Raw genomic sequence first — 25,387 nt, 5'->3', positions numbered from 1 at the left:
TCGTGTAACATTAACCAAATCTTTACAGATAAATCAATCATGCCTGATTAGAAACAAAGCCCCAGAGCTCTGATGCTGAACTTTTTTTACCCTCATGATTCTCGCTTGGGCAGACTTTGGCCTACGCTGGTAACAATACAAATGTGTAGTAGGTGTGATCTGTATCTGTGCATTATGTATCATAGAGAAAAGGTGCTGGAAAAGTTATATTTATACCAAAATATGAGAAGAAAAACAGAAACACTAGTTTAGGTAGGAGAACACCTCATCAATATGTTTTATTTGCTCCAAACATTAACAATAATACTGTAGTTTGTACTGTATATTAGGAGCTAAATAAATACATGAGTCACAGGTTTTCTATTTAAATAACATATTGCTACTGTAATAGTCTTAAGTCCATTGTATTGCAGTTTATATCTCTTTATAGCTTATAGTTTATATTTCTAGAAAGCATGCAGTGAAGGGCTGCTCTGGTCTAAGTTTATAAGGTTATTGTAAGAGGAATGGCATACTTAGGTGACTCTCACATAGCTTGTCAAGAACATGCTTAGATCATATTTCACCCTCAAAATATTATATATATATATATATATATCAATTTTGCATTGAAAATGAAGGTATTTTTACGGCCTTTAAAGTTCATTTCTTTTGTATTCTGTAGTTATTTTCAAGACAATTAAGCGCATTGTCCATTCTTATTACTGTAATGCATCTGGATGTGTCATTTTCATGACTTTTTAAAAATAAAAACATAAAATAAAGGCATAAGTTAAACTCAGAACAACCAATACGTTACAACCATAACTTAATTTTTGCATTGCAGTAATTAGAATGAGGATTTTGCACTATGAAATTGTGGTTTATTTTATGAAATTACATTGCAATGCAAACCCTAAAGGTACTAAAAAAAGTAATTTCATGCACTATATATATATATATATAAATTTTATTTATTTATTTATTTTTTCTCTGAACTTCTAGCTGAGACATAAAAATAATAATATAGCCTGTACATAAAAGCTGGTCTGAGAAACCTGTATTTTACCTTTAATAATTTAATTCCAGAACTTAAGTATCAGCTCCTTCATGAAAACACCCCATTTGTAGGATGTGTGTCATAATTGTGTCATAGTTTCAGTGCAAGCAAAGAAACGAGTCGCACATCAGTGCTAACTGGTAGCATTACCATATTAATTAATTATAATGATCTTAACATGAGGTTGTCATGCCTATAAATTTGGTTTTAATACTGCTATCATCAATCATGTATTTGATAGTTTACTCTACATAAACGGTTCCTCTTCAGAATGATCTACACTCTGATTGGTCCGTATGTGCTACAGCAGACTGAACAGGGGTAGAACCAGCCCTCTGGTTGCATGCAGCATGGCTGCTGGGAGAGCAGAAAAATACAGTGCCGTTACATCCACAAAGAGAAGCTGCACAGCACCCAGCAGTAACATCCCGAGCATGTATCCCATAAACAGCAGACTGTTCCAGTTGCCATGCATCAGTGCCTTTGGTCCATCAGGGTGCAAAACACACAGGAATCCTAACAAGAGGGTACGTGTCACTGTCAGAGTGTAGTAAAGGTCAAAGGTTGAGGCATGACCTCGCTCCGTTTGGGAGACTTTGGCTAGCCAGGCAAGAGAGAGGCTGTGAAGGACAAGGTTAAGGGGAGAGTAGACGTACTCCAGTGGCTCTATCGCATGAAGTCCTTTACATGCTGAAAAGAGAAATGCAATTAATGACTTTTAAAAATGGCCTATTCCCCTTCACAGATATTTTAAGCTATCATGCACTGAGAAAAAAAAATTTATATGTTGTGAAGTGAGATGTAGTATTTTTCACAACAGAGGGCTTTTTTTTCATTGATTTTCCCCATAGGGTTTTTAAAAAGTCTTCGGTAAAGCATTATAAGCTATAAACCAAACCAACCAGGTGAATCACAATATATTTGAAGCAAAACAGTATTCAAGTATTTATACAGAATGACAAAGCTACAATCCCAGAAACCATTGCAGGTGAGATAATTGAATTAAAAGAATGTTGAAATATAAAACCATTTATTTAAAGTGTTTTGAGGCTGTAGGGAGACCGAAATGATTGTCCTTTGTGGTGCTTCATAAAAAAGGGCATTCATAGCAAGCTCACTGGATGAAATTTTCTGGCTGCAACTCTGATTATTGGAATTTTCTACACTGCATCATGGGTAATGTAGTTCATCATGAATTCAGCGGTTAAACTACAATTATGTTCTTTGAATCTTTAGAATGTCGAGTTTTATGAATGTTAAGGAAATATAAATTTTTATAATTTTGCAAACATTAATGGAATGTTACTTTTGAGTGTTCTCTGGACGTTCTGAAATGAGTAGTAACGTTTAAAAAAATGTTAGATTAACATTTAACTAAATCATTTCAGAAACAATGATTCATGAATGATGTATAATGTGTTTGTGCTGAGAATATTCTTTAAGACCAGACAACCTTTAACAAACCTTCTATTAATTATACTGAAATAATGTTCATAACTTTAAGAAAACCTTCTGAGAAAGTAAGCTGGATAACAACTTATGAGCTCACAACAGCTCAGCCTTTAAAGGTTTATATGCTATGATTTAAAAAAAATTCCCTATGGAGAAAATGAATGAAATTTTTACTTCTGGAACCCAACTGTTGAAAAGAATGGTAAGTAACACATCTAATTAAATGTGAACAGTGTACCTGTAACGGTATCCGAGGCGACAGTGAGCACAGTCAAAAGGGAGGAGACATGGATGGAGCCTGGCATACTCAGTGCAAACAGGTGACCCAAGCACAGACTGACCATTGGGAGGAAGCGGGCGATTAGCAGGTACAGGCCAGAGTGGGAATAGGCTTCAGCCCATATGGCCAGAATGCACTGGATGCTCCCACAGACCGCCGGCACAAACAAACGCTCACCCAGGCTCAGTGAAAAAGGCTTCAGGTGGATCAGACCCACACTGTGCAAAGCTAGCAGTGCCAGGAGATTTAGAAACACCTGAAGGGAAGGAAGCAAAGAAGCAAGAGGAAGTTTAACAAACCTAAAACACACTGGAGATTAAAAGGTGATACACAGTGCCATAAATGGTCAGAGAGTCATATACTGCTGACTTTTCATTGTGTACCTAAGAAAACCACTTTCAGAGAATAATGATAAACATAACAAATGATAACATAACATTTAAGCAGTAACAGCTGTTTCACACTACTTAAAACAACAGCATTTTAACATTTTTAGAATTATTATACATGCAGTTTTAAGGCCACATTTAATACACTGAATATTTGTCACACTGCAATCCAATCGAACTGGGCGAGTGAACTGCAGAAAAGTTTGCATTTTTAAAAGCTGTTAAACAATTATAGCATAAAAAATCTTCACTTTTTCCTTATATATACAGTAAAGCAGGATCCAAACATCTGAGATTGGATTGAAAATCTGACTTCAACTTGGAAATAAAGTATTAAGATATCGAAATGATGAATCTTTATAATGCAAAATGAGTATATTCTGTGCTGTTTCTAGGTCAGTAATCTAACAATTTGTGACACTGATCATGTAACTCTTTGTAGAGATGGTCACAAGCTCAAGACGCTCTTTGGAACATGTCAAATTATGCTTGTGGAGTTCATGCAGCTCACATGCTACTGTAATTAAAGCAAGAGAGGGACGACCTAAATGCTCAGACATTCTGTACTTTTATTAAATTGAGAGTTTTACTAGTGTTCTCAGTCTTTGACCCCACTCTAGATAAACATTTTAATCTAAAATCTTCCATTTGTCAGCTGCTGACATCCCATCTTCATTTTAAACATATAGCCCAGCCATAACATTCAAACACAAACAGTAAAAGGACTCCACCAGTTTATAGCACTAGTCAAATCATCACATGTAACACACCTAATGATTCATCAGAGATCTGCCCAGTCTTGAGCTTTACACCCTACAAATAATCTATGTACACACTGAGAGATAACACTGATGATGATATGGTTTATATGCAAATTACTTGTGTAGGACTTTAAATAATGGTCCATTTGACATAATCATGGCATTAAACACCTTAATATCTCATATTTGAATGGAAATTTTTCCACTGAATAACAGCTTGGCTGAAAGAAATCTACTGTGTGACTTTAGAAAACTTGGAATGTAGCAAACAAGTTGTAAGGACTACTTTAATGTCACTTTTCTGAACATATTAGAGTTTCCCTTTAACTTTCATTGTATGAAATGGCAACTTAGACATGCTGCAAAATTTCTTTGAATAACTGAAAAACTCATCTTTTCAATTCAGTTCAATCAAATACTTCAGAAAAGTTTCAGAAATGTTGTTTTGTTTTGGTCATGTTTAGTATTTTTTTAAAGGGGTCATATGATGCTATTTTAAAGATCATTATTTTGTGTATTTGGTGTAACAGAATATGTTGACATGCTTTAATGTTCAAAAAACACATTATTTTTCAAATACTGTACATTATTGTAGTTCCTCTACACTCCGCCTCTCTCAAATGGGTGGTTTTCTACAAAGCCCCTCCTTCCGACAAGCACAGTCTGCTCTGATTGGCCAGCTGACCCAGTGCATTGTGATTGGCCGAACACCGCAAGCACGCGTCGGAAATGTAACGCCCCTTTCCCTAATCGCGAGCTTCAGCTTTCAACATAAATGTAAAGGCAGTAAATAATGTCCTTAGTTTTACCATCAGTTCAATCCAGAAAGGGGAACAGAGTCACGTGACAGACACAGTAAAGATGCTCGTATGTATTTGCACTACACAAGCCGAGATTAAGAAAGCAGACTCCACTGATGTGAACCTGTCTCTCTCTCACACACACACACACACACACACACACACACACACACACACACACACACACCGATACTCTACACAGCACAAAACTCCGCATTTGAACAGTTGATAGCAAATACTTAAACTATTAAGAAAAACAAACTTACATTAACTGATTCAGAATAAGCACCAGATTGTCATAGCAAAGTCAGAATTGACCCATTTTTGTTTTAGGAATGGCCTTTGCACAGCCAGCCTTGTACTCTCCTAGATTCACAAAAACTGTCGTCCATGAAAATGCATTGCACAGATTCAAACATCTGGGTTTTGCTATTCTGTTGTAAATAAATCTTAACCAATGATTCTTCATTGCATCTACTTTCTGAAGGCCTAATAAAGTGTTTTTTCTTTCGCATCAACACTAACTGCGGTTCCTGAAACCACGCCTTCTTTCTTTGCATGAACATTTGGGCGGCATTAGGCAAATATTTCCACATCGTGATGTAGAGATGTGGGGGTGTTTTGTGGGAGACTTTGAGCTTTGTAACTCTGCAGATCTCATACATGCACAAATAGCTCCATAACGCATTAAAGAAAAGGAAAAATACAAATCGCATCATATGACCCCTTTGTTTTGTGGGAGACTTTGAGCTTTGTAACTCTGCAGACTATCTCTATCTATCTATCTATCTTTTTTCAGATTCAGTTAAAGTTCTTCTAGTATTTCAAGTTTTTAATTAAATTTATACATCTTTTCTCGGCAACTAGCTGAAATGAAAAAGTACCTGTATGAATGCAAGTGGCACCGCATAAGGATAGTGATACTGGGGAATGAAGATCCTGCTTACAAAGCTGTGTAGATTATCTGCCAAAGCATACACAATCACAGCCACCAGGGCCGCGATGCACAGCAGTTCGTACACACAAGCTCTCAGAGCATGAGGCGTATGCATCTGCCACCATGCCGAACTGAAACACACATGGACAGACAGTAAATTGATAAAGACTTAAAATACATTTTTACCCCTAAATCTAAGAATATCACATTAAAGATACTGAAGCAGTATAGTATAATCTCACAAGCACTGATGATGAAGAAGTTAATGTATTTTATGGCTACTATTTACAGCACAACAAGCAAGTATTCACATTCACACATTTTAACCAGGCTTTGTTCTCATTAAAGCCTTCAGTCACAAATAAATTTGTTCTTACCATCTGGACACCAGATTTTGCCAGGGGTCCATACTAGTGGTCCACCCACCCCAGGACCGGTGGAGTGGAATATAATTATTAATTTTAACCCCTTTACAGCATCAGGGTTTGGAGGACGGACATAAAACTACCTGCACACAAACACAAGATATCAAAAAAATCCCCACAAAAAAATTCACCATCACTATTAGAAACAAAAGTCTTCTAATATAGATTTCAGAAAACTTTTATAAATAAATCAACAGCTATCATGAAATCCACTGACCATTAATTGAGCCCAATGTAATCTTCATTTCAGCCATTAACACAAAAAACGTTGACATATATCTTGTTTTGTCCTGTAATTCAAATTAGTATTGTATGTAAAACACAAGAAAACATGAAAAATAGAATAGAATTTAACATTTTAATTTTTACATAAAATTAGCCTCCTAAAAAAGTAAGCCATTTGATAATTTAATTAAATGTATCAAAATAAATTTTAAAAACACCAAAATAAATAATAAAACTTACAGTACAACATACAGAAAAGAAAAATAACGATAATATAGACCAACTCACATCTCTTGGTCGTCAAGAGATCTTGTTTATCCGTTAAGTATTTTCGCCACGGACTGACTGAAACAAACCTGTTCAGTCTTTGTCATGAGGGACCAAGCAGAAGTGGACTTTGATCTTATCCCACTCTGAGAGGGAAAATATATGAATTATTTTAAATAACTTCCGTCGACGAGAGGTTTTCTTTCACCCGTTTGTCTGGGGCAGTTCAAATCTGTTTCTCCTGGATTTAGTCCTTCCGTTTCCTCTCGTTTGAGTGCTTCGAGAGCATATATCTGTACCTGCGACAGACTCAGGGCAGAGGACAAGCGGAGTTAATAATTGAATACGTCACCTTGCAGCATGAACGCGCATCACGTTGTTCGGTAAATATTTTCTTACCACCAACGCATTTATGTTGTTGTGCACCACACACAGACACATTAAGCGTTTTAGGCGTGGTAAAATATTTTGCAGAGTAGTAGAATACAGGCTACATCAAAAATACTGTGGAACCTCCAATTTTTATAGTTTTACTCATGCTGTTATTTACTTAAGATGATTAACTTCTCGTTTCCTTATTGGATATATAATGAAGTGGTATCCTTATAAAACAGAGAGAAGAAGGGCATATCTGTCAGCCAAAAATGTTCCATCTAATGCCATCTGTATATGACAATAACCCTCCCCCACCAATAAACTGTATTGCTTTGATAACCAAACATTTGTAATGCCAAGTACACAATGCACAAATGTATAGAAAAAGTAAGGATATAACATTTTAAAGGTCAGCTATGTACATAAAAGCAATTAGATCATAGTAATGTAATTGAATGTGTACAAACCATATATTTAACACAATTTGTTCTAGTACACATTGACAAAATTGCACCATTCATTCCAACTATGTATTAACTGTGTTGTCCAAAACTGAGACATGACTACACAGACAGCATTTGTGTATAAAGGAGACTGATTTTTATTAAGGTTGATAAAGGCATCTTAGCAGACAGGATGTGACAAATTTAATTTAGATGTGCTGTCCTACCTTAATATAGCCTACTAAGAGCGATAAAACTTGAGTGACTCACCTTAACCATCACAGGATGCTGTTTTGGGTAATTAAAAGTATATGGATAATTTAATGTTATGCTTAAAAGTGAATATGGCTTCCAATTAGATAAAATGAATGCATTACAACATAGTGTAAATAAAATATCCATTAGGTCCATGATTAATTACTAATAATAAGACAAATGTTTCTGTCTGAATATGTGTGTGCACACATGAGAGTATTTTTGTGGCTAGCAGCTGGATACACAGAATAAATGGAGAAATGTACTGAGGGCAAACAAGCACATTATATGCATGACAGGTGGGTGAGAATCATAGAACAGACAGTCAATGCAATATCAACATAGCAACCCAGCACTTATTATTCAGGTCAAATATCAGTAAGAACATACCGATTTGGTGACATCACAGTACTGTGGAATGGCAAAGTGATGGTGGGTCAATAGATGAAAGGACGTTCCTCCCAAGTCATTATTTACTCACCCTTATGTCATTCCAAATATTCTAGAAAACCACCTTTTTTTTTCGTTCTATTTGGTCTGTATGTGTGTTTTTTTTAGCTAGCATATACACTACCCATTAGTAGTTTGGGATATATGGGAAGAATTGTAATGTTTTTGTAAAAAAACATCTAATTCTCACCAAGGCTACATTTATTTGATCAAAAAACAGTAAAATATTATTATAATTTAAAATGAATTGTTTACCATTTTAAAAATGTAATTTATTCCTGTGATAGCAAAGCTGAATTTTCATGTCTTTTTGATCCTTCAGAAATCATTCTAATATTCTGATTTAGTGCTCAATTATTATCAATTAGATGTCATTTACTGTCATAAAATGTATTTACTGTCATTTTTGATCAATTAAATGCATATTTACTTAATTATTTAATTTTTTTCAAAACTTACCTCATGCGTTTGAATTGTATTGTATTGTACCACGATTTCCAGAAAAATATTAAGCAGCACAACTGTTTTCAACATTGATAATAATAAGAACTGTTTCTTGAGCACCAAATCAGCATATTAGAATGATTTCTGAAGGATCATGTGACACTAAATTCTGAAATAATGGCTGCTGAAAATTCAGCTTTGTCATCACAGGATCGCATTTTACCTTTTAATAACATTTTAAATATATATTAAAATAGAAAACAAATTGTTAAAAAAATTCTACAATTTTACTACATTTTTGATAAAATAAATGCAGCCTTGGGGATGAAAACTTTTTAAAACCATTAAAAAATCATAATTATTCCAACAGTGTATTAAAGAATATATTATAGGCTATTATAATAAAATAGCAGAATACAGGTTTGGTTTGATTAGGGTACATAATAAATACACTATTTGTATTATATTAAAAATATATATACAATTTGTTATTTGACTTTCATTCAGAAGTGTCTGCGTGTGACACTCTGACCTGTCATGGCCAGCTCACCCCCTGCTCATGTAGAGCACTTCAGTGTCCCGCATTACCCCGGCAACCCACTAAAATAAGGACCTGACAAAGAGGGAGGGAAAGAGTAGAATGGAAGGGAAAAAACAAAAAAGCAGTTGTTTTTTACACAGTGACATGCGGAGAACGATTTAACAAGCACAAGGATGTAAAATTCTACATACATTCCAGCTGTTTTGGTAGATTTGGATGTATTGGAGCAGAGGAATGCTGTAGGCAGTGTGTATTGTGCATGGTGTTGGTTTGAGTGTGTGTATCAGAATGGTTGCATTCTCTCTCTTACCTTTTGGCCCATAGAAGAGAGAGAGAGAGAGAGAGAGAGAGAGAGAGTGAGAGCTTTCGTCCCGAATGACTCCCATCCAAAACCATGGGCATTGTGGTGTCCAGGTGAGTACATCTGAAAACATTATTATTATTATTTTATTTTTGATAGTATTATTTGTTCATAAAATAACAAAGCAGACGTTGACAAGGAATTGTGAAAATATCTCAAAATAAATGTCAATACTTCACCTGATGTGCCTCTAAAGTGCATCACTTGTCCTCTGGATCCGTGTGTATCTGCTGATTACATTAGCTAGAATATAGAGTGTTTACAAATCAATTGCTAGAATTCTCTCCCCTCCCCCCTTCTCCCTCTCCTCACAGAGCTGATAAATGTCGTTTGGTTCGCTCCACTAGCTCGCGGGGGTCTCTGCAGGTTCAGAACAGCGCCCCCTGTAGGGAGATGAATGGAACAGTCAAACTCTCTCAAATTAACGTCATTGAATCCTCTCAGAACAACACTGAAGGTAGCTCAACATATACCTATAGAACAAAGACGCTGCATAATTAATCAATGCTTGTGTGTACATCAATGAGATACATGTTTAAATAAAAGACTGGTTGAAATATCAAACATGGACTCATATAATAAATAAATAAAAAATTCTAAAAATAAATAAATAAATAAAATGCCTACGTTTTTAATTGTACATTGATTTGCTGCAGAAACTGTCTGTGATAAATGTTTAAATAATTCTGTGTGTGTTTGTTTCCTTGTGTTTTTATGTGTGAAAGAGCTTCTGATTCCTGCACTTCCAGAAAAAGCAAATATAGAAAGAGGTTATGTGACCCCACAGCAGGTATACAACCTCCTGAATGCTGAAGCGGGCCAACCTTCACTGCATGATCCCTATTATATACTGATACTGGACTGCCGCTCTGCAGAGAGGTAACAGTGATACACATAAATACATACATATACATATGGATATGTACATTCAGTGTAAGGATCATGAATGGTTTTGGCTTTTAAGTTTAATGGTAACTAACTTGTGTGTATGTGTGTGTGTGTATATGTTCAGATATAAGCAGAGTCACCTGGTCACAGCCCGTGCCAGTGTGACGGTGATGCATCCAGAGCTGGGCTGTTTGATAAGCTGTGTTCAACTGCAGGAGTTTTCTATAATACTGCTATATGCTGAAGAAGGCCAAAGTCCAGGTATAACATTTTTATAATATACATAAAATAAAACCTAATTAAAATGATTATTAATAATAATATAGCTAAATCTTACATTTTATAAATGATGTTGTACATTTATAAATTAACATAGATGTATTATTAATGAATATACTTTATATTATGTTGAATAAATGCCAATATGTTTAATAATAATATGTGACCTTGGACAACAAAACCAGTCATTTGGGTCAGTTTTTTTAAATTGATGCATGGTTTGTTAGGATAGGACAATATTTGTCCGAGATACAACTATTTGAAAATCTGGAATCTGAGGTTGCAAAAAATCACAATATTGAGGAAATCACCTTTAAAATAGTTTTAAAGGTATGCATATTATGCATATTACTAACCAAAAATGAGGTTTTGATATATTTATGGTAGGAAATTTACAAAATATCTACATGGAATGTGATCTTTACTTAATATCCTAATGATTTTTGGCATAAAAGAAAAATAGATATATTTTGACCCATACAATGGGTTTTTGTATATTGCTACAAATATACCTGTGCTACAAATGGTTATCTGATATGGTTATTTTTTAAAAGATTACAAATTATATTTAGAAATAATACTGTTGTTTTAACTGATAAATATATAACATAACTTTATGATTTATAAAATGTATTATTTACCTATTATTATGTTAATTGGGCAGTTTAATTAGACTTTAATAATAATAATAATAACTTTGTGTAAAACAATGAAAATAATATATTAAAATAATGTATAATATTTAAATAATGTAATAAAAATACAGTAAAGTACAAATATTATGATAAATATATTAAAATAATAGTGTATAAATATGGATGTATATGTGACTTTGTGCTGTAGTTGGCAGTCAGGAGGCACGCGTTGACTCTCCTACTCTCCAGCACTGTTTCTTCCAGCTGAGTGCTTTGGGAATGGACCCTGTAATCCTCCAGGGGGGCTTTTCTGCTTTTCACTCTCTCTATCCCTTTCTGTGCACCCCTCGCATGGTCCTACTGGAGTCAGAGCGTCGCTCCCTCACTATCTATCCCTCTGAAATCCTGGAGGGGGCGCTATACCAGGGCTCTGCCTCGCACGCACATGACTACCGTATCATCAAAAACCTCCACATCACACATGTGGTCAATGCCACAGCTGAAATCTCAGATGCCTTCCCGAGTGTTTTACGTTATCTTCGGCTACGGCTTAGTGATGACGCACAGCAGGATCTTCGGCAGGCCCTTCCAGAAGCTTCCCGGTTTATTGCTGAGGCTGCGGGGGGCACCGGGGGTACCAGGCGGCCGGGTGTTGGTGCACTGCAGCCTTGGACGGAGTCGTAGCTCAGTGCTGACGTTAGGTTTCCTGATGGAGCATCGCCGTTGGTCTTTGCTACATGCTTTCCGTTGGCTGAAGGAAAGACGAGCTTGCGCTGCCCCGAATGCTGGGTTTCTTCGGCAGCTCTCTGACTACGAGGAACTGCTATTTGGTCATCGGCTCACCTCACTGGATGACATCCGTCTCTGAGAAATACTGAAGGAATATACAGTGCATGAAATGAAGGAATCCAGTTGGTTGTGTTGATCTTGGTTAATAATAAGAATTTGACAGACTGAAGAAAAACTCTGTTCGTCATATAATGACTTAAACACAAACATCCATTAATCTGACTCAAATGGAAGTTTGTGCATGGCCTTATCCACAAAAAAGAAAAATAGAATGTATTAGGGGATATTAGTGAATACATTTAACACATCCTAAGCCAAAGAAAGACAAATATAATTCTAATATTTCAGGTAGGATGAGGAGGGAACAAATCAGAAAAGTAATTGTTTCTGATATGATTTTACTGTTTAAACAGGTACAAAACAGTGAATGGTAATTACAAAATTTATTGATTTTTTTTTTTTTTTTATATTTGATTTTTATTTTAGGATGTGCGGTGGTCTGAGGGATTAAAGGTGAAAAAAATTATTTGTGTCTAGTTTAGGTTTAGTTTGTAATAATATAAATGTTTTGTTTTTTAGATTCTTCCAATATAGGAGAGAGATCTATTGACCGAAAAAGACAATAAAGTCAGTAAAAAAAAAAAGTTTGAAACACTGGAGTAAATACAAACGGCACAGAACATACACAGCTGCAGACTGCAGTGTTTGACCTTTTTCTGCCCTTAATGCTTTACACTGAGGACTGGGAAGAAGCAAAAGTTTGGAATTAGTCTTACAGGAATGTGCCAAATTCATTTTGGTAGTAGAATCAGATGTTTGGCTAGCGTGGCAATGACAGGAGTATTAAATAGAAATCATAGTTGATTTTTTTTTTTTTTAAATACTAATAAAAACACTGAAGAAAACTCTCAAAGGATTGTGCTAAAACATGTTAAAACATGCTAAAAATGTTTATTTGTATTTTGTAAATGAGCATATGTTCTTTAAATTCTTTATAACACAAATGCGTGCCACTGTGTCTCTATGTCTCTATTGTGCTATGGTTTCACAAACATACAAACATTCTTCAGGCTATGTGACAAACGTTTGCCTCTTTTATAGCTCAGTGTTAATTTGGAAAGCAAAGGTTGCATTCAGAATTGAAACCAGCAGGAGTAACTTCAAAGATAAATATCAGCTGCCACTTTATTTCAACCCAAAAAGTCTCAGAAAGTTGTTATAAATCAAAATTACAGTGCAGGGTGTTAGAAGAGAAAGAGAGAAAGAAACTTCCACTTCTTTTTTGCACAGAAAAAAAAATCCATCAGGAAGTAAAAAAAAACAACAACAGAGACTTTTCTTTTCAGTGTGCATTCATTATGCAACAGCTACGAAATACACAAGATAACATTCAATTCAACCTTGATTGACACAAAAAGGCGTGGTTTTTAAGGGACAGTTTACCCAAAAATCACTTTTAGGCCATCCCAAGATGTAGATGAGTTTATTTCTTCATCTAAACAGATTTGGAGAATGCATTACATCACATGCTTACTTGTTCATCTGCAGTGTAGGTGCTGTCAGAATGAGAAATAAAAACAATAATTCACAAGTAATGTAAGTAATCCACAAGCTCAGTTCTTTATCCATAATATTGTTTTTGGGTGAACTTTTTCTTTAATGAAGGATGCTAAATGGATTATACAAAAAAAAAAAAAAAAAAAAAAAAACTTCTAAATATGTATGCAAAATCTGTAAAACAAATTCTCACCAACAGCTGTATCAAGTACCACATCATAAGGATGAGCCCAATACTATGCGCATGCGCAGTTCGAAATTCCATCTGGTGCCAGTTTGGGAGAGTGTGTGAGACTCTGCACGTAGCGCATCGGAATTCCTGCCGCCAGATAGCGAGGAGAAGAGCGGGGCAGCCTCTCAGATAAAGCCCAGCTGCACACCAGAAGCATCGTAAACACAGAAGAGTTCTTCATCCGTGCTGAGCTCCTCATCAGCATCACTAGAGCGACATCTGGATCGATTCACTGATTCTCTGCGCGGTGACGGCCGGAAAGGTACGAGGATATTTACTTTACAACCCCTCTCAGAAGTTTCGTTTGTTTTATTTTGGTTCTTTTTTAAAATGTTTATTGTTGCAATGACATCTTTTTTATCGGGAGAGCAAATGTAATATGATACATCATACCAACAATACAAAAATAATTCCTTCCTTTCATATTAAAAACTCTCATACCTGAAAGAGTTGAGAAAATGTGGTGCACGTGCACGAGTTTATCTTGCACTCATTCTTCACCTTACACAATAATATATATTCACAATGATAAATCTGAGTGTTCAATGACTCAATCTTTAGGAAAAAAGAAGTTTCAAGCTCATTAAGCGAGATGTCAGACTTGGGATCTAATTTTTCATATAGCCTAAGATTTCATGTATGTGGTCGAAAGCAAGTTTGGATAAGGCAAACGAACTTTACATTATTTGCAGGATTATATTTTGAGAAATAGCCTAATGTTGCAAAAATGTTGTTACACATTGTTACACATGTTTCTCTGCGTCGAGCACGCGGAACTCGCAGCGCGTGTCATTGATTGACACACTGATGCAGTGAGGAGAGTATTCCGTGTTTAATAAATACGATATAGTCTCATTTGTCCTGCTGCACAGATTGTCATATCTTTTCCTTTTGCATCTGTTATCTGTGAAGTGTGAACTTCTAGAAGAGTTTCCGGTGAGTTTTGGAGCGGGGCGGGGCGGAGACGTGGCAGATCCGTGGCTCTGCACCCAATGAACTGCGGTCGGCTTCCATGCTGGACCCTCACGAGCTCACGCACTCCAATAGGGTCTTTCCTGTAATTATGCAGTAACTTTTCAACTGCACTATGTAATTTATAAGAAATTAATATACCACTGCTGTAACCCAAGTAAATATTTCTATAAGTGGATGCTAGACAAATATAGGCAAAACTGTAACAGGCTGTCTAAAAGGATGGGAATGAAAAACTAAAGTTAGCCATTGCTTGAGGACTGACAGTGTCATTTCAGTTTGATATTGTTTTGATATTATGACAGTTTATCAAACGCATAGATGACATGTGTGATGTCATTTCAACCTGGCTTTTAGATTAACAGGATAGTGAGTGATATTACGGGATACAGAAAAAATAACGAATTTATTATCAACAATATCCTTAAGAAATTAATTGAATTTTGATTAAATGAAAAAAAGAAAAGAAAAAAAGAAAAGTGGCTAGCTAATGGCAATGCAGAATTTAAAATCAAGATTTTTCTTTAGATTAGGTTTAATATAAATATATAGGTTAGAATTGTATATTTATTTTATTATATATAGAATTATATAGTTTTATGCAGGTTAAGAGGAGATTTTTCTTGGAAGTAATTCTGACTTGATTTCCCTTGATGTCTTTGAAGGATAAAAAGTTGACGATGTTCTAATGCTAGATGTTAACTTTGAAAGTCAGTTATTTGATTTAAGATTTTAATGTAAATCTTTATGGTAAAGCCAGTTCTCTGTGTTGAGGCTTGCAAGCTCACATGTTACATTGTATCCTTCATGATGACCTTATACCATTCATCTTATTCTGACATGTGGCATTAAGAGTAGTTCATACAAGATGCCTGCATGTTCAGACAGGTTCCTCCTTCGGAGCACATGAGCAAACACACCAGAGCAGGTCCTGTGAGTTTTTGATTTTTGGCCCTTAAAGGCATTACTTTTGCATATCTCATGTGTCAGATGCTTTTCGCATAACCTGTCACATCTCAGATATGCATTTAAGATGCAACAGTTGTAACTAATAATACAAGGGATGCTTATGACTGTGTGTGTAACAGCTGTGTGGATCTCTCAGTTTGTGTCAGTAAATTTGTATGGATATTTGTCTAATGAGGCTTTCTCTGTGCCCCGGGGCTTCCCCCTGGATTCCATAGTTGTCCATTTCAACAAACAAACGTGACATGTTGTCTATACATGCTGACACTGGCTTAAGCACACAAAAGGGGTCTTCCCACAGACCTGGCGTGATGGTCTTTGTTTGTCCTCTGGATTCCACCTTTGTGCCAAAATTCTGATCCAGCAGTGACCACTCTGTGGCAATGTGTATCCAAATGGGTGTGCACTGGGGGATATTGCAACCATAACCACATTTTTCATTGTATTTTCAGTGTGTTAGTTGGTTTTATTAATGCATTTTCCTTGTTCTGAGAGTTGGCTGTAGTATCTGATTGTGTTAACACCTCAAAAGGCAGAAAAAATAAATTCTTACGACATCATCAGGAAGATCTTATGCATTGCATTGTGTTAGATGTATGACCATCTCTGTTTCTTTCAGGATGGGTTTGTGTTGGTTCCTGTTGAGTTTCCTCTTCCATTCTCTGTACGCCCACAATGACTTCTTCACTTCTATTGGTGAGTCGATCTTCCATTGTTTTGTTCTGTATCCATTCCTTAGGCTATACATCCTGCCAAACATATGAAACTTGCAGGAAGTGCTTGTGACTCAAGGGTCATTCAAAAGTAGCAGCTGTTTTTTTTTTTGCAAGATATATCAAGCAAATTTCAGAAAAATTGTGTTAACATCTGACAGGGTTAAATTTGTCATTGAAGCTTTGTACAGTGACAACCTTTGTTTAGTAAATTAGAGGAAGTCTGAGGTGTTTCAGATTAGTGATATTTCACTTTTTGACTTTTAGGTCAGATGACAGACCTACTGTACACAGAGAAGGACCTGGTGACATCACTGAAAGAATACATCAGACAGGAGGAGAACAGACTAGAGCAGGTTAAAGAGTGAGTAAACACACATGTTCAACAGTTGAGATTGTCCTTTGCTTCACAAATAACTAAACAGCTGGTGAATATTCTGCATCAGATGGGCAGACAAACTGGACTCCCTGACAAACACAGCCACGCAGGACCCTGAGGGATTCCTGGGGCACCCGGTCAATGCCTTCAAGCTGATGAAAAGACTCAACAGTGAGTGGGGTGATCTGGAGAGCCTGGTGCTGAAAGACACCACCAACGGTTAGTGGCATTCAAAGTCTGACATAGTAATTAGTGATGGGCAGAATGACTTTCTACATCTCTTTGAAAAGATATTTATATATAACATTATATATAGCTACTGATTTTTTTTACTGTCACAAGTGTTACATAATGTGAAGCTATTCATGTATTGGTGTTTGACTTATTGTTCATTTGCTAAAGAATGACTATTTCATGTGTTTTGTATCCATCAATTGTCCCTTTAGTTCCTATAACAATTCAGGTTGAATTTTTAGCAGAAATAACAATGTTTTATGACATTCACTACCCTTTAAATGTTTGTGGTTGGTACGATTTTTGTTTAATGTTTTGCAAGAAGTACAAGGAAAAGAGTTAGGGTTAGTATTATTTTTAAGTATTCTTGCAAATTAAAATAGTGATTGAATTTTTTTTTTCAGCAGCCATTACTCCAGTCTTCATCGTCATTTTTCAGATTTTTAATAAGTGATGTAATTGATAATACAATGATAATAAATGATAATGATTGATATTTAATTTTAATATGCTGATTCAGAGCTTAAAAAAAATATTATTGTTGAAAACAACTGTGCTGCTTAATATTTTCATGGAAACTATTATTAGTTTTTAACTAAGATTTAATTAAGATTCTTTGTTTAATAGAAACTTAAAAGAACAGCGTTTATTTAAAATAGACATTTTTTATAACATTATAAATGTCTTTAAAGTCACTTTTGATCAATTTAATGTCCTTGCTGAATAAAAATATGAATTTTTGCCAAAAAAATCTTATTGACCCCAAACCTTTAAATGGTACTGTATTAATTTTCATACAGGCCACTGCTATAGTAATAGCATTATTTGCTTAAATTTCTCTGTATGTGTTAATCTTCTGTAATCTTGCAATCTTTAATGTCAAGTCTCTCTTCTCTGTATGTTCTCTTTTGTAGGGTTTATCTCTAATCTAACCATGCAGAGACAGTTTTTCCCAACAGAAGAGGACCAGACAGGAGCAGCCAAAGCTTTGCTTAGATTACAGGACACATACCAGCTGTCTGCCAACACCATTTCTAATGGAGACTTGCCTGGTGAGCAGTTGTTCATCTCTGTGTGTTTATGCATTCCAGACTGTGGATATCTTCATCAAGTACATTGCGTTACCACGGTCTGCGTGAACCCTATGAGAAGCATCATGCTGTGCCTGTGATAAGTTGCATCTATTTCTTTGAAGATTCTTTGTCATTTCCATAAGATAGTGATAAAACCAGTGCCATTAAAAAAATGAACACCAGTTATGTTCCGTCTTGTTGTTTACAGCTCACCTGGAAGTAATATGTGTTTCAAATATGTCTCCATAGTTGGTTATTTAGGAAACTAACCCTTGTTGTAGCATAATGGTTGACCTACGGGACAGCAGCAAAATAGATATCTTAAAAATAACATCATAATCATGTTAGTTTCTTGATACTTAGAACAACGCAGGCCAATATATGAGACCATTTGTTTTTGTGTCTTTTTCTGGTGTGACCTCAGGTGTTGTGCACAAGAGCCGGATGACAGTGGCAGACTGCTTTGAGCTGGGGAAGATTGCTTATTCTGAGGCAGATTACTATCACACAGAGCTCTGGATGGCTCAGGCCCTCACACAGCTGGATGAAGGCGAGGAATCCACCATAGAAAAGGTCACAGTCATGGACTACCTGAATTATGCTATCTACCAGCAGGGGGAACTAGAACGAGCCCTGGAACTCACCAAGAGGATGCTGAAACTGGGTAAATAACTGTTCTTTAAATGTTATTTATATACTTTATAAAATGTATTCAAATGTTTAAAATAATTACATATTTTTATTTTATGTTCTTGTTTTTATTTTACATTTTTAGTTTTTATGATGATTTTAGTTTTAATACTTTTATTATGTATTTTTGCAATTTTTTTAAATTAGTTTTTTACATTCATTTTTATTTCCGTTTTCATTTTAGTAATTTTTATACTTAAACTTCTTTATTTGAGTTAGTTGATTAGTTTTAATTTTTTAGTTTTTCATTTAATATCTATATCTATATTTGATTTTCTTTTCTTTTTTCATATTTATTTAAAAAAAATTAAACTATTTAAATAATTAACAATAACAGCAATGAGGAAATGTAGTCTTAAAATGAATATTAATTTTCATATTATATATTATTGTAATGCTGTGATGTCTTTTTAAAATGTAGCATTTTAAACTAATTTAAAATGGGTTTTATTTTTTAATGTTTATTTTTTGTTTAGTTTAATAATTATTGGCTTTTAGGGAACAGACAGAGTTTTAGCATATATCTTTTTGATTTATTTGTTTATTTTGAGTAGATAGGACCTGTGCCTCCACCAATTGTAGAAAATAACCTTGCCTGGGGTGTTGATGACTGTTGAGTGAACTAACTTGCCTTAAAGGAACTTTAATTAGAATGAATGAATGATTGGAATGACATATATGGGTTAGGAAGGACAACGGTAGAAACAATGAAAATACACGACATGGAAATGATGACTAATGGCACTAAAATATGTTTTTCCTAACTTGTTTGTGTGTGTGAATCTCAGACCCGAATCACCAGAGGGCCAATGGGAACCTAAAGTACTTTGAGTTCCAGCTGGAGAAGCAGAGAAAGGCAGAGGCCGAGAAGAAGGAACAGGAAGATAAAAAAAGAGAGAAGAAAGTGCTGGACAAACGTGAAGCTCAGAGGAAACGGTCCAAAGACCCTCTGCCAGAGAGGAAGAAATATGAAAAGCTGTGCCGAGGAGAGGGAGTCAAACTAGTGAGCAGAACATTTTAAACATTTATTATATTTTATTATTTATTTATTTATTATTTTTTTTACATGTTTTACATCTTCTTTTGCTTGCTTTATTTGCAGACACCCCGCAGACAGAGCCGACTGTTTTGCCGTTACTTTGACAACAACCGTAACCCGCGGTTGCTTTTGGCTCCGGTGAAGCAGGAAGATGAATGGGACCGCCCACGTATTGTCCGTTATCATGACATCATCTCTGACAGTGAGATCACGACTGTGAAGGAGTTGGCAAAACCCAGAGTGAGTTGTGCTTTCAGAAGTTATGCTGTGGTTTACAGAGTGTTTTTTTATTTAAAATTTAAACAAATAAAACAAATAATGACATTTTCAATAAATTATTAATATATATTTTATTATACATGTTTGATTATACATTTTCCAGATAGTGTCTTATATATGTGAGCAACAACAGCGTAAAATCTTTTTTAGGGTTTTAGGGTTTAGGTTTTTTCTAAATGTGACTGAGGGTTGGAAGTGGTGTGCTGGAGCCTGTGTGTAATTCTTATCTGGCTCCTCAGCTCCGTAGGGCTACTATATCCAATCCAGTCACGGGTGTGCTTGAAACAGCCCCCTACAGGATCAGTAAGAGGTAAGGCAATCGGTGTGCGAGTCTAGAAACGAACCCTCGTGCCCTATCTGACCTGTAGAATCTGAGAACTCCTTAGCAGAAACAATGCAAAACAAAGTAAATCCTAAATCACAATTGTTCAGTTAATTGCAAAAATTTAAATTTGCATCAGATAACTAAAAATATGTTTAAATTAGAAATACTTAAAATTATATTCTATTATTTTCTTTTAAAAAGTATTGTTTAATAGCATACTGAAATCTAGAATCTAAAATTTCTTGTCACGTTGACAGGAACTAGCTCAGACTTTAACTAACACACACTAGATATTGCTTTCATGCTGAGGAGTTGTCCACGCTGCTTTCCTGTCTTTTGTCACATGGTGCTGGATAAAAGAAAGAAAGAGTAAGAAATGCTCTACTTTGTTACTTTTTCTTGCAGTGGTCATCATGTTGTCTGTGCAGAGGGCTTGAACTGGGACAGAGTGATTTGAAAGTTTAGGATTAGTAATTTATGCTAATAACTTTGTCTTGAGGGGTCAAAATTATTTAAACTTTTGCATCGCTGCTGGTGTACAGTTCTGTCCCTGGCTTCAATTCAGAAAATGACACTAAAGTGACCTCTCTCTCTTTCTCTCTCCTTTTCTCTGATCTTTCTTATTTAATTTGCACTTTCTTTGTCCATGTTTTTGTGTGTTCTTGCTCCTCTTCCAACCTTTGCTCTCTCTCTCTCCTTTTTGCTTTGTGTAATGGTGAATAGCTAAAGCGAGCCACTGTGCATGATCCCAATACGGGAAAACTGACCACTGCCCATTACAGAGTCTCCAAGAGGTAAGGGATCAAAAGGTCAAAGGTCAAAACACCCTATCCAAAATCATCATCATCTGATCATCATCTCTAGAGAGCCCCCTTTTAAATGTAGATTCACAGTGTGTTCTGATACTGGATTAATCCCAAAAATCTAACCGTCACTTGGCTGTAAATTAGCCGTAGAAAGTTCGGTGACCCACTTTCTCAGGCAACAAATGTTGGATTCTGTCTTCTACTATAGTCCCCTTAATTTTTTTACTATCTGAAATATTTGAGAATTGTTTAATAAATAATTGTGCATGCACATGTACAGAACAGTGCCTTGAGTTTCCGCATGACAAGCCATTTTTTATAGAGCTATACATAGTTCTGTTGTCTCACTCACATATCCATCCAAACCAGAGTGGTTTAACTTATCCTAGTTATTATGAGTGTTTGAGAACACGCGTCTCAGCGTGAGCAGAATGGGTGGATTCACTCCTTCCTGCTGGTTCCTTTCACACCAGAAGCTATGAATGTGTTGGGTTGTGAGTTTAAGACCACTAACGCGCTGTAGAGGGAATGAATATATTAAAATAAATTATATATATACACTACTGTTCAAAAGTTTGGGTTTGTAAGAGTCTTTTGAAAAAAAAGTATGTTTATTCAGCAAAGACACATTAAATTTATCAAAAGTGACAGCAAATACATTTATAATATATTTTAATATTCATTTCAAATAAATTCTTGATCACCAAATCAGCATATTATAAGGACTTCTGATCAATCATGTGACACCGAAGTCTAGAGTAATTCAGCTTTGCATCACAGGAATAAATGACATTCTAAAATATATTAAATTAGAAAACCTGTATTTTAAATTGGAATAATATTTCAAAATATGACTGTTGAAAAACTTTTAAAAAAATCTCACTGACCCCAAACTTTTGAACAATGTATGAAATAATGAATTAATTTATTTAATTGTTTTTTTTTGTGTCTTTTTTATAATTTTTAAGGTATAATATGGTTTAGAGTTTATTGTTTTGGTTTATTTGTTGTAGCTGAGGGGCCTCTCTATGTATGAATTAATGAATTTATTTATTTTTTATGTTTTTGAGTTGTTTTTGTGTGGCTGATTTCCTTTACTCTGATATTCAGTGTGAAGAGAGAGTGAACTCATTTGGCTGACTGCTGTCTTCTCTGTTTTTAATCCCTTTTTCCACTCTTCACGGTTTCACCATTTTTACAGTCAGACATTTTCACATTCATAGATAAATAAAATGAAATATTTTTTTTCCACATTAGAAATTTTTTCATCATTAACATGATGTGAAAATGTCTAAAAAAAATCTTTCATGTGCATGTTGTGGCATGTGGTCTGTTTATTATATGTAATGGCATATTAATTGCTTTTGTATTTATTTGTTTCACTTTTTTGTTCAACTTCTACTCTCTTTTCCTCATTCTAGTGCTTGGCTGTCTGCATATGAGCATTCTACGATTGAAAAGATTAACCAGCGTATCGAGGATGTAACAGACCTGGAAATGGACACAGCAGAAGAGCTGCAGGTAAGAGGGGCTTTCACATGATCAGCCAATAAGATGCTTTTAGTCTGGTGGCACATTCATGTAACAAGTACCCACCCATTGTAATATTGCCTTGTTGAAAATGTTGTCATAATCAATGTTTTTCATCTGGTTGCAAATTATGGAGTTGGTGGTCAGTACGAGCCTCATTTTGACTTTGGAAGAGTGAGTTCCAGTCCTTTCACAGATAAAAAAAGACACAGCACTTTAAATCAACATAGCATTATTACATTGTTTATATAGACGGTTTCAATGGCAACAACATAAATAAACGTTACTGCGCATGCACGCTTTTGTGGTTCTAACTTAACTTCCGGTAGACTTTCAAATAGAATCAATAACAACAGCTAAGTAGTTCCTCTAGAGTAGATTGTTTTTGATAATATTTCAGAATCCAAACTTTTGAACGGTAGTGTAAGCATATATCAATTTTTTCACATTGTGTTTTTTTTATACATACAGAAAGATGAACCAGATGCCTTTAAAGAACTGGGAACAGGAAACAGAATTGCCACTTGGCTCTTTTATGTGAGTAACCTGTCTTCACATGCACACACACTATGTCAATCATTACTTTCAGCACGATTTATCACATGTCTGATTTAAACTAAATATGCATGTTAAAATGCCTGCAATAAAATGTAAAAGCAATATAGCATTATACATACACTGTACTATCATTACTTTTGATGTGTTGCAGATGAGTGACGTGTCAGCAGGGGGCGCTACAGTCTTTCCAGATGTTGGAGCAGCAGTGTGGCCTAAAAAGGTGAAATACCACTAATAATGAATCATTTTTTATAATCTGTAAAATAGTCATTTTAATATTCACTCTCTTCTTTGACTGTTATTTTTTATGGTGGTGCAGTATTATTGTGTTATAATTTTTTTGAGTGTGGAGGGGGAGTATAGAGCAAGACATGCTGCCTGTCCAGTATTAGTAGGCAATAAATGGGGTGAGTCTGTAGTAAATGTGACACTTATGTATTATTCTCTTAATAATAAACAAGTATGGAAATGGAAGTGTTTGGCCAACCACATCTGTAACAAACTTTTCTCACTTGTTTTATTCTCTCTTTCTAATCTTTTCCTCCAGTATCGAACAAATGGATACATGAACGAGGTCAAGAATTCAGACGGCCCTGTGCAATGTCCGAGATGGAATGATATCTTCCTTTCTTCTTTTATTTCCTGTTTAGTGTCAGGGTGTCTGTTTGGTCAGTATTGGATGTGTGTCTGTACAAGGAGTGAATAACTATGCATCAGTCTGTGCAGTTTTTCTATTGTTGTGCCCTTCTACCCAAATATTGAAATGTTGTGAGGTTTCTGGGCAGCACATGCTGTGACTGTAAGCACCGTGAATATGCAGAGATCCAATCAAATGATTTATTTTAGTTATTTATTTAGGATTGATTTTTAACTCCATGTTTCTTGTGCACTTTCTGTCTAGTCTTAAACTCCAACAGACCTCTATTTAAAAAAAATAAAGTTACTTAAGTCTTTAATTTAAACCACTGAACACTCCATAAACATTAATGCAATTGTTACAGGGAACATAGCAAACTGAAAGACCAACCTTTTGAGACCAAAAGATCTGTTACAAAAATATGTTATGAATCCCTGAAACACATACAGAAGTACCAAAGAGTATTTTCTTCAATCCTGAGGCCAATGCAAACAACTTTAAGTTGTATTTGTTCTCTCCTTCTCTTTTTTTTGTGCGTATGGACGTGTGATAGTTTTCTACAGAAATAAATTCTATGCTTCGAGTTTCAGTTGTCTTTTGTTTGCCTCAGTTTATAAAAAAAATGATGATATGTGTGAGCACTGAAGGTCAATTATCAGATAAAAAGGCATTTAGCACAGTGTGAGATTGTTTGGAGAATTTAAAATACTATTGACTGGCCACTCTTGAAATTATTCTGAGATTGATTTCCAAGCAATGTACAGCAACATGGATGTTTGACTGAATAATAATGGACACCTGTTCTAAATTGTAGCATAACAATTTGAGTTGAAATATTAATTTTACTCACATTGTATTAGAGAGAGCCCCATGGAATAATTAGTAACTACATTATAGTTCAAAAAACATTTTTTTGTTGTTGTTCAAAGAGATTTTTGCATGTTCAACGACTCATGCTTGTGTCAAAATTGCAGGACAATTGCAGTCTCTTTATTTCATTCTGATTTAAAAAAAAAATAAATAATAATAAAAAAAGCCTTCAAATTTTTTAACTTTTCGCACAGCCCATGCAAAAGCTTTGATCACCTGTCACGTGACACATTTTCTTAGTATCATTGGGTTTGAACCATAGACTATAAAAAGAACATCAAAAAGGTAAAGCAGCTGTATTACCACTGCCTGACCTGAAAACGGTTTAAAGTGGCTTTAATCTATGAAATGACAGCATAGATTATTTATAGGCCTACCTAAAACTAACTTTTTAACAGAGCACAAAAAAACAAACAAACAAACAAATACACACACACACACACAGACACACACACACACACACACACACACACACACACATATATATATATA

General features: G+C 35.2%; 3 protein-coding genes and 2 long non-coding RNA genes across 7 annotated transcripts; 3 read left to right on the top strand and 2 right to left on the bottom strand.

The window, feature by feature from the left end:
* Positions 1-253: 253 nt before the first annotated feature.
* Positions 254-7,414, bottom strand: LOC109053700. Its single transcript, XM_019071018.2, has 6 exons — positions 6,597-7,414; positions 6,301-6,373; positions 6,036-6,166; positions 5,606-5,789; positions 2,730-3,027; positions 254-1,729 (listed from the first exon to the last, which is right to left on the bottom strand). Exons 3-6 carry the CDS (start codon positions 6,065-6,067, stop codon positions 1,341-1,343), a joined length of 903 nt encoding a protein of 300 aa, XP_018926563.2. The 5' UTR covers positions 6,068-6,166; positions 6,301-6,373; positions 6,597-7,414; the 3' UTR covers positions 254-1,340.
* A 1,677-nt stretch (positions 7,415-9,091) lies between these two features.
* On the top strand, positions 9,092-11,936 carry LOC109104313 (serine/threonine/tyrosine-interacting-like protein 1). Its single transcript, XM_019117661.2, has 5 exons — positions 9,092-9,497; positions 9,759-9,901; positions 10,170-10,323; positions 10,457-10,593; positions 11,455-11,936. The coding sequence occupies exons 1-5, from the start codon at positions 9,478-9,480 to the stop codon at positions 11,928-11,930; spliced, it is 930 nt and encodes a 309-aa protein (XP_018973206.2). The 5' UTR covers positions 9,092-9,477; the 3' UTR covers positions 11,931-11,936.
* A 51-nt stretch (positions 11,937-11,987) lies between these two features.
* Positions 11,988-13,816, bottom strand: LOC122140146. The gene is made up of 3 exons (XR_006156844.1): positions 13,790-13,816; positions 13,490-13,591; positions 11,988-12,120 (listed from the first exon to the last, which is right to left on the bottom strand). It is a non-coding gene; the product is annotated as an uncharacterized LOC122140146 (long non-coding RNA).
* A 107-nt stretch (positions 13,817-13,923) lies between these two features.
* Positions 13,924-23,646, top strand: LOC109055393 (prolyl 4-hydroxylase subunit alpha-1-like). 3 transcript variants are annotated; one of them, XM_042742084.1, is made up of 13 exons: positions 13,924-14,086; positions 16,382-16,458; positions 16,743-16,839; positions 16,922-17,073; positions 18,003-18,140; positions 18,586-18,825; positions 19,640-19,854; positions 19,954-20,130; positions 21,218-21,288; positions 22,722-22,821; positions 22,951-23,004; positions 23,302-23,367; positions 23,540-23,646. In XM_042742084.1, the coding sequence occupies exons 2-13, from the start codon at positions 16,383-16,385 to the stop codon at positions 23,621-23,623; spliced, it is 1,470 nt and encodes a 489-aa protein (XP_042598018.1). In that variant the 5' UTR covers positions 13,924-14,086; position 16,382; the 3' UTR covers positions 23,624-23,646. The 3 variants fall into 3 exon arrangements, 2 of the variants coding, with proteins under 2 accessions (XP_042598018.1, XP_042598017.1); XM_042742083.1 differs by lacking the exon at positions 21,218-21,288 and adding an exon at positions 20,409-20,479 and having other exon boundaries at positions 13,929-14,086; positions 23,540-23,645; XR_006156842.1 differs by lacking the exons at positions 22,951-23,004; positions 23,302-23,367; positions 23,540-23,646 and adding an exon at positions 20,409-20,479 and having other exon boundaries at positions 13,930-14,086; positions 22,722-22,792.
* Positions 23,647-23,748: 102 nt separating this feature from the next.
* LOC122140145 lies at positions 23,749-24,608 on the top strand. Its single transcript, XR_006156843.1, has 2 exons — positions 23,749-23,795; positions 23,936-24,608. It is a non-coding gene; the product is annotated as an uncharacterized LOC122140145 (long non-coding RNA).
* The last annotated feature ends 779 nt before the right edge of the window (positions 24,609-25,387 follow it).

The sequence above is a fragment of the Cyprinus carpio genome, chromosome B17 (genome assembly GCF_018340385.1).
Source record: "Cyprinus carpio isolate SPL01 chromosome B17, ASM1834038v1, whole genome shotgun sequence".
NCBI lineage: Eukaryota > Metazoa > Chordata > Actinopteri > Cypriniformes > Cyprinidae > Cyprinus > Cyprinus carpio.
This window is presented reverse-complemented; position numbering and strand designations above follow the sequence as displayed.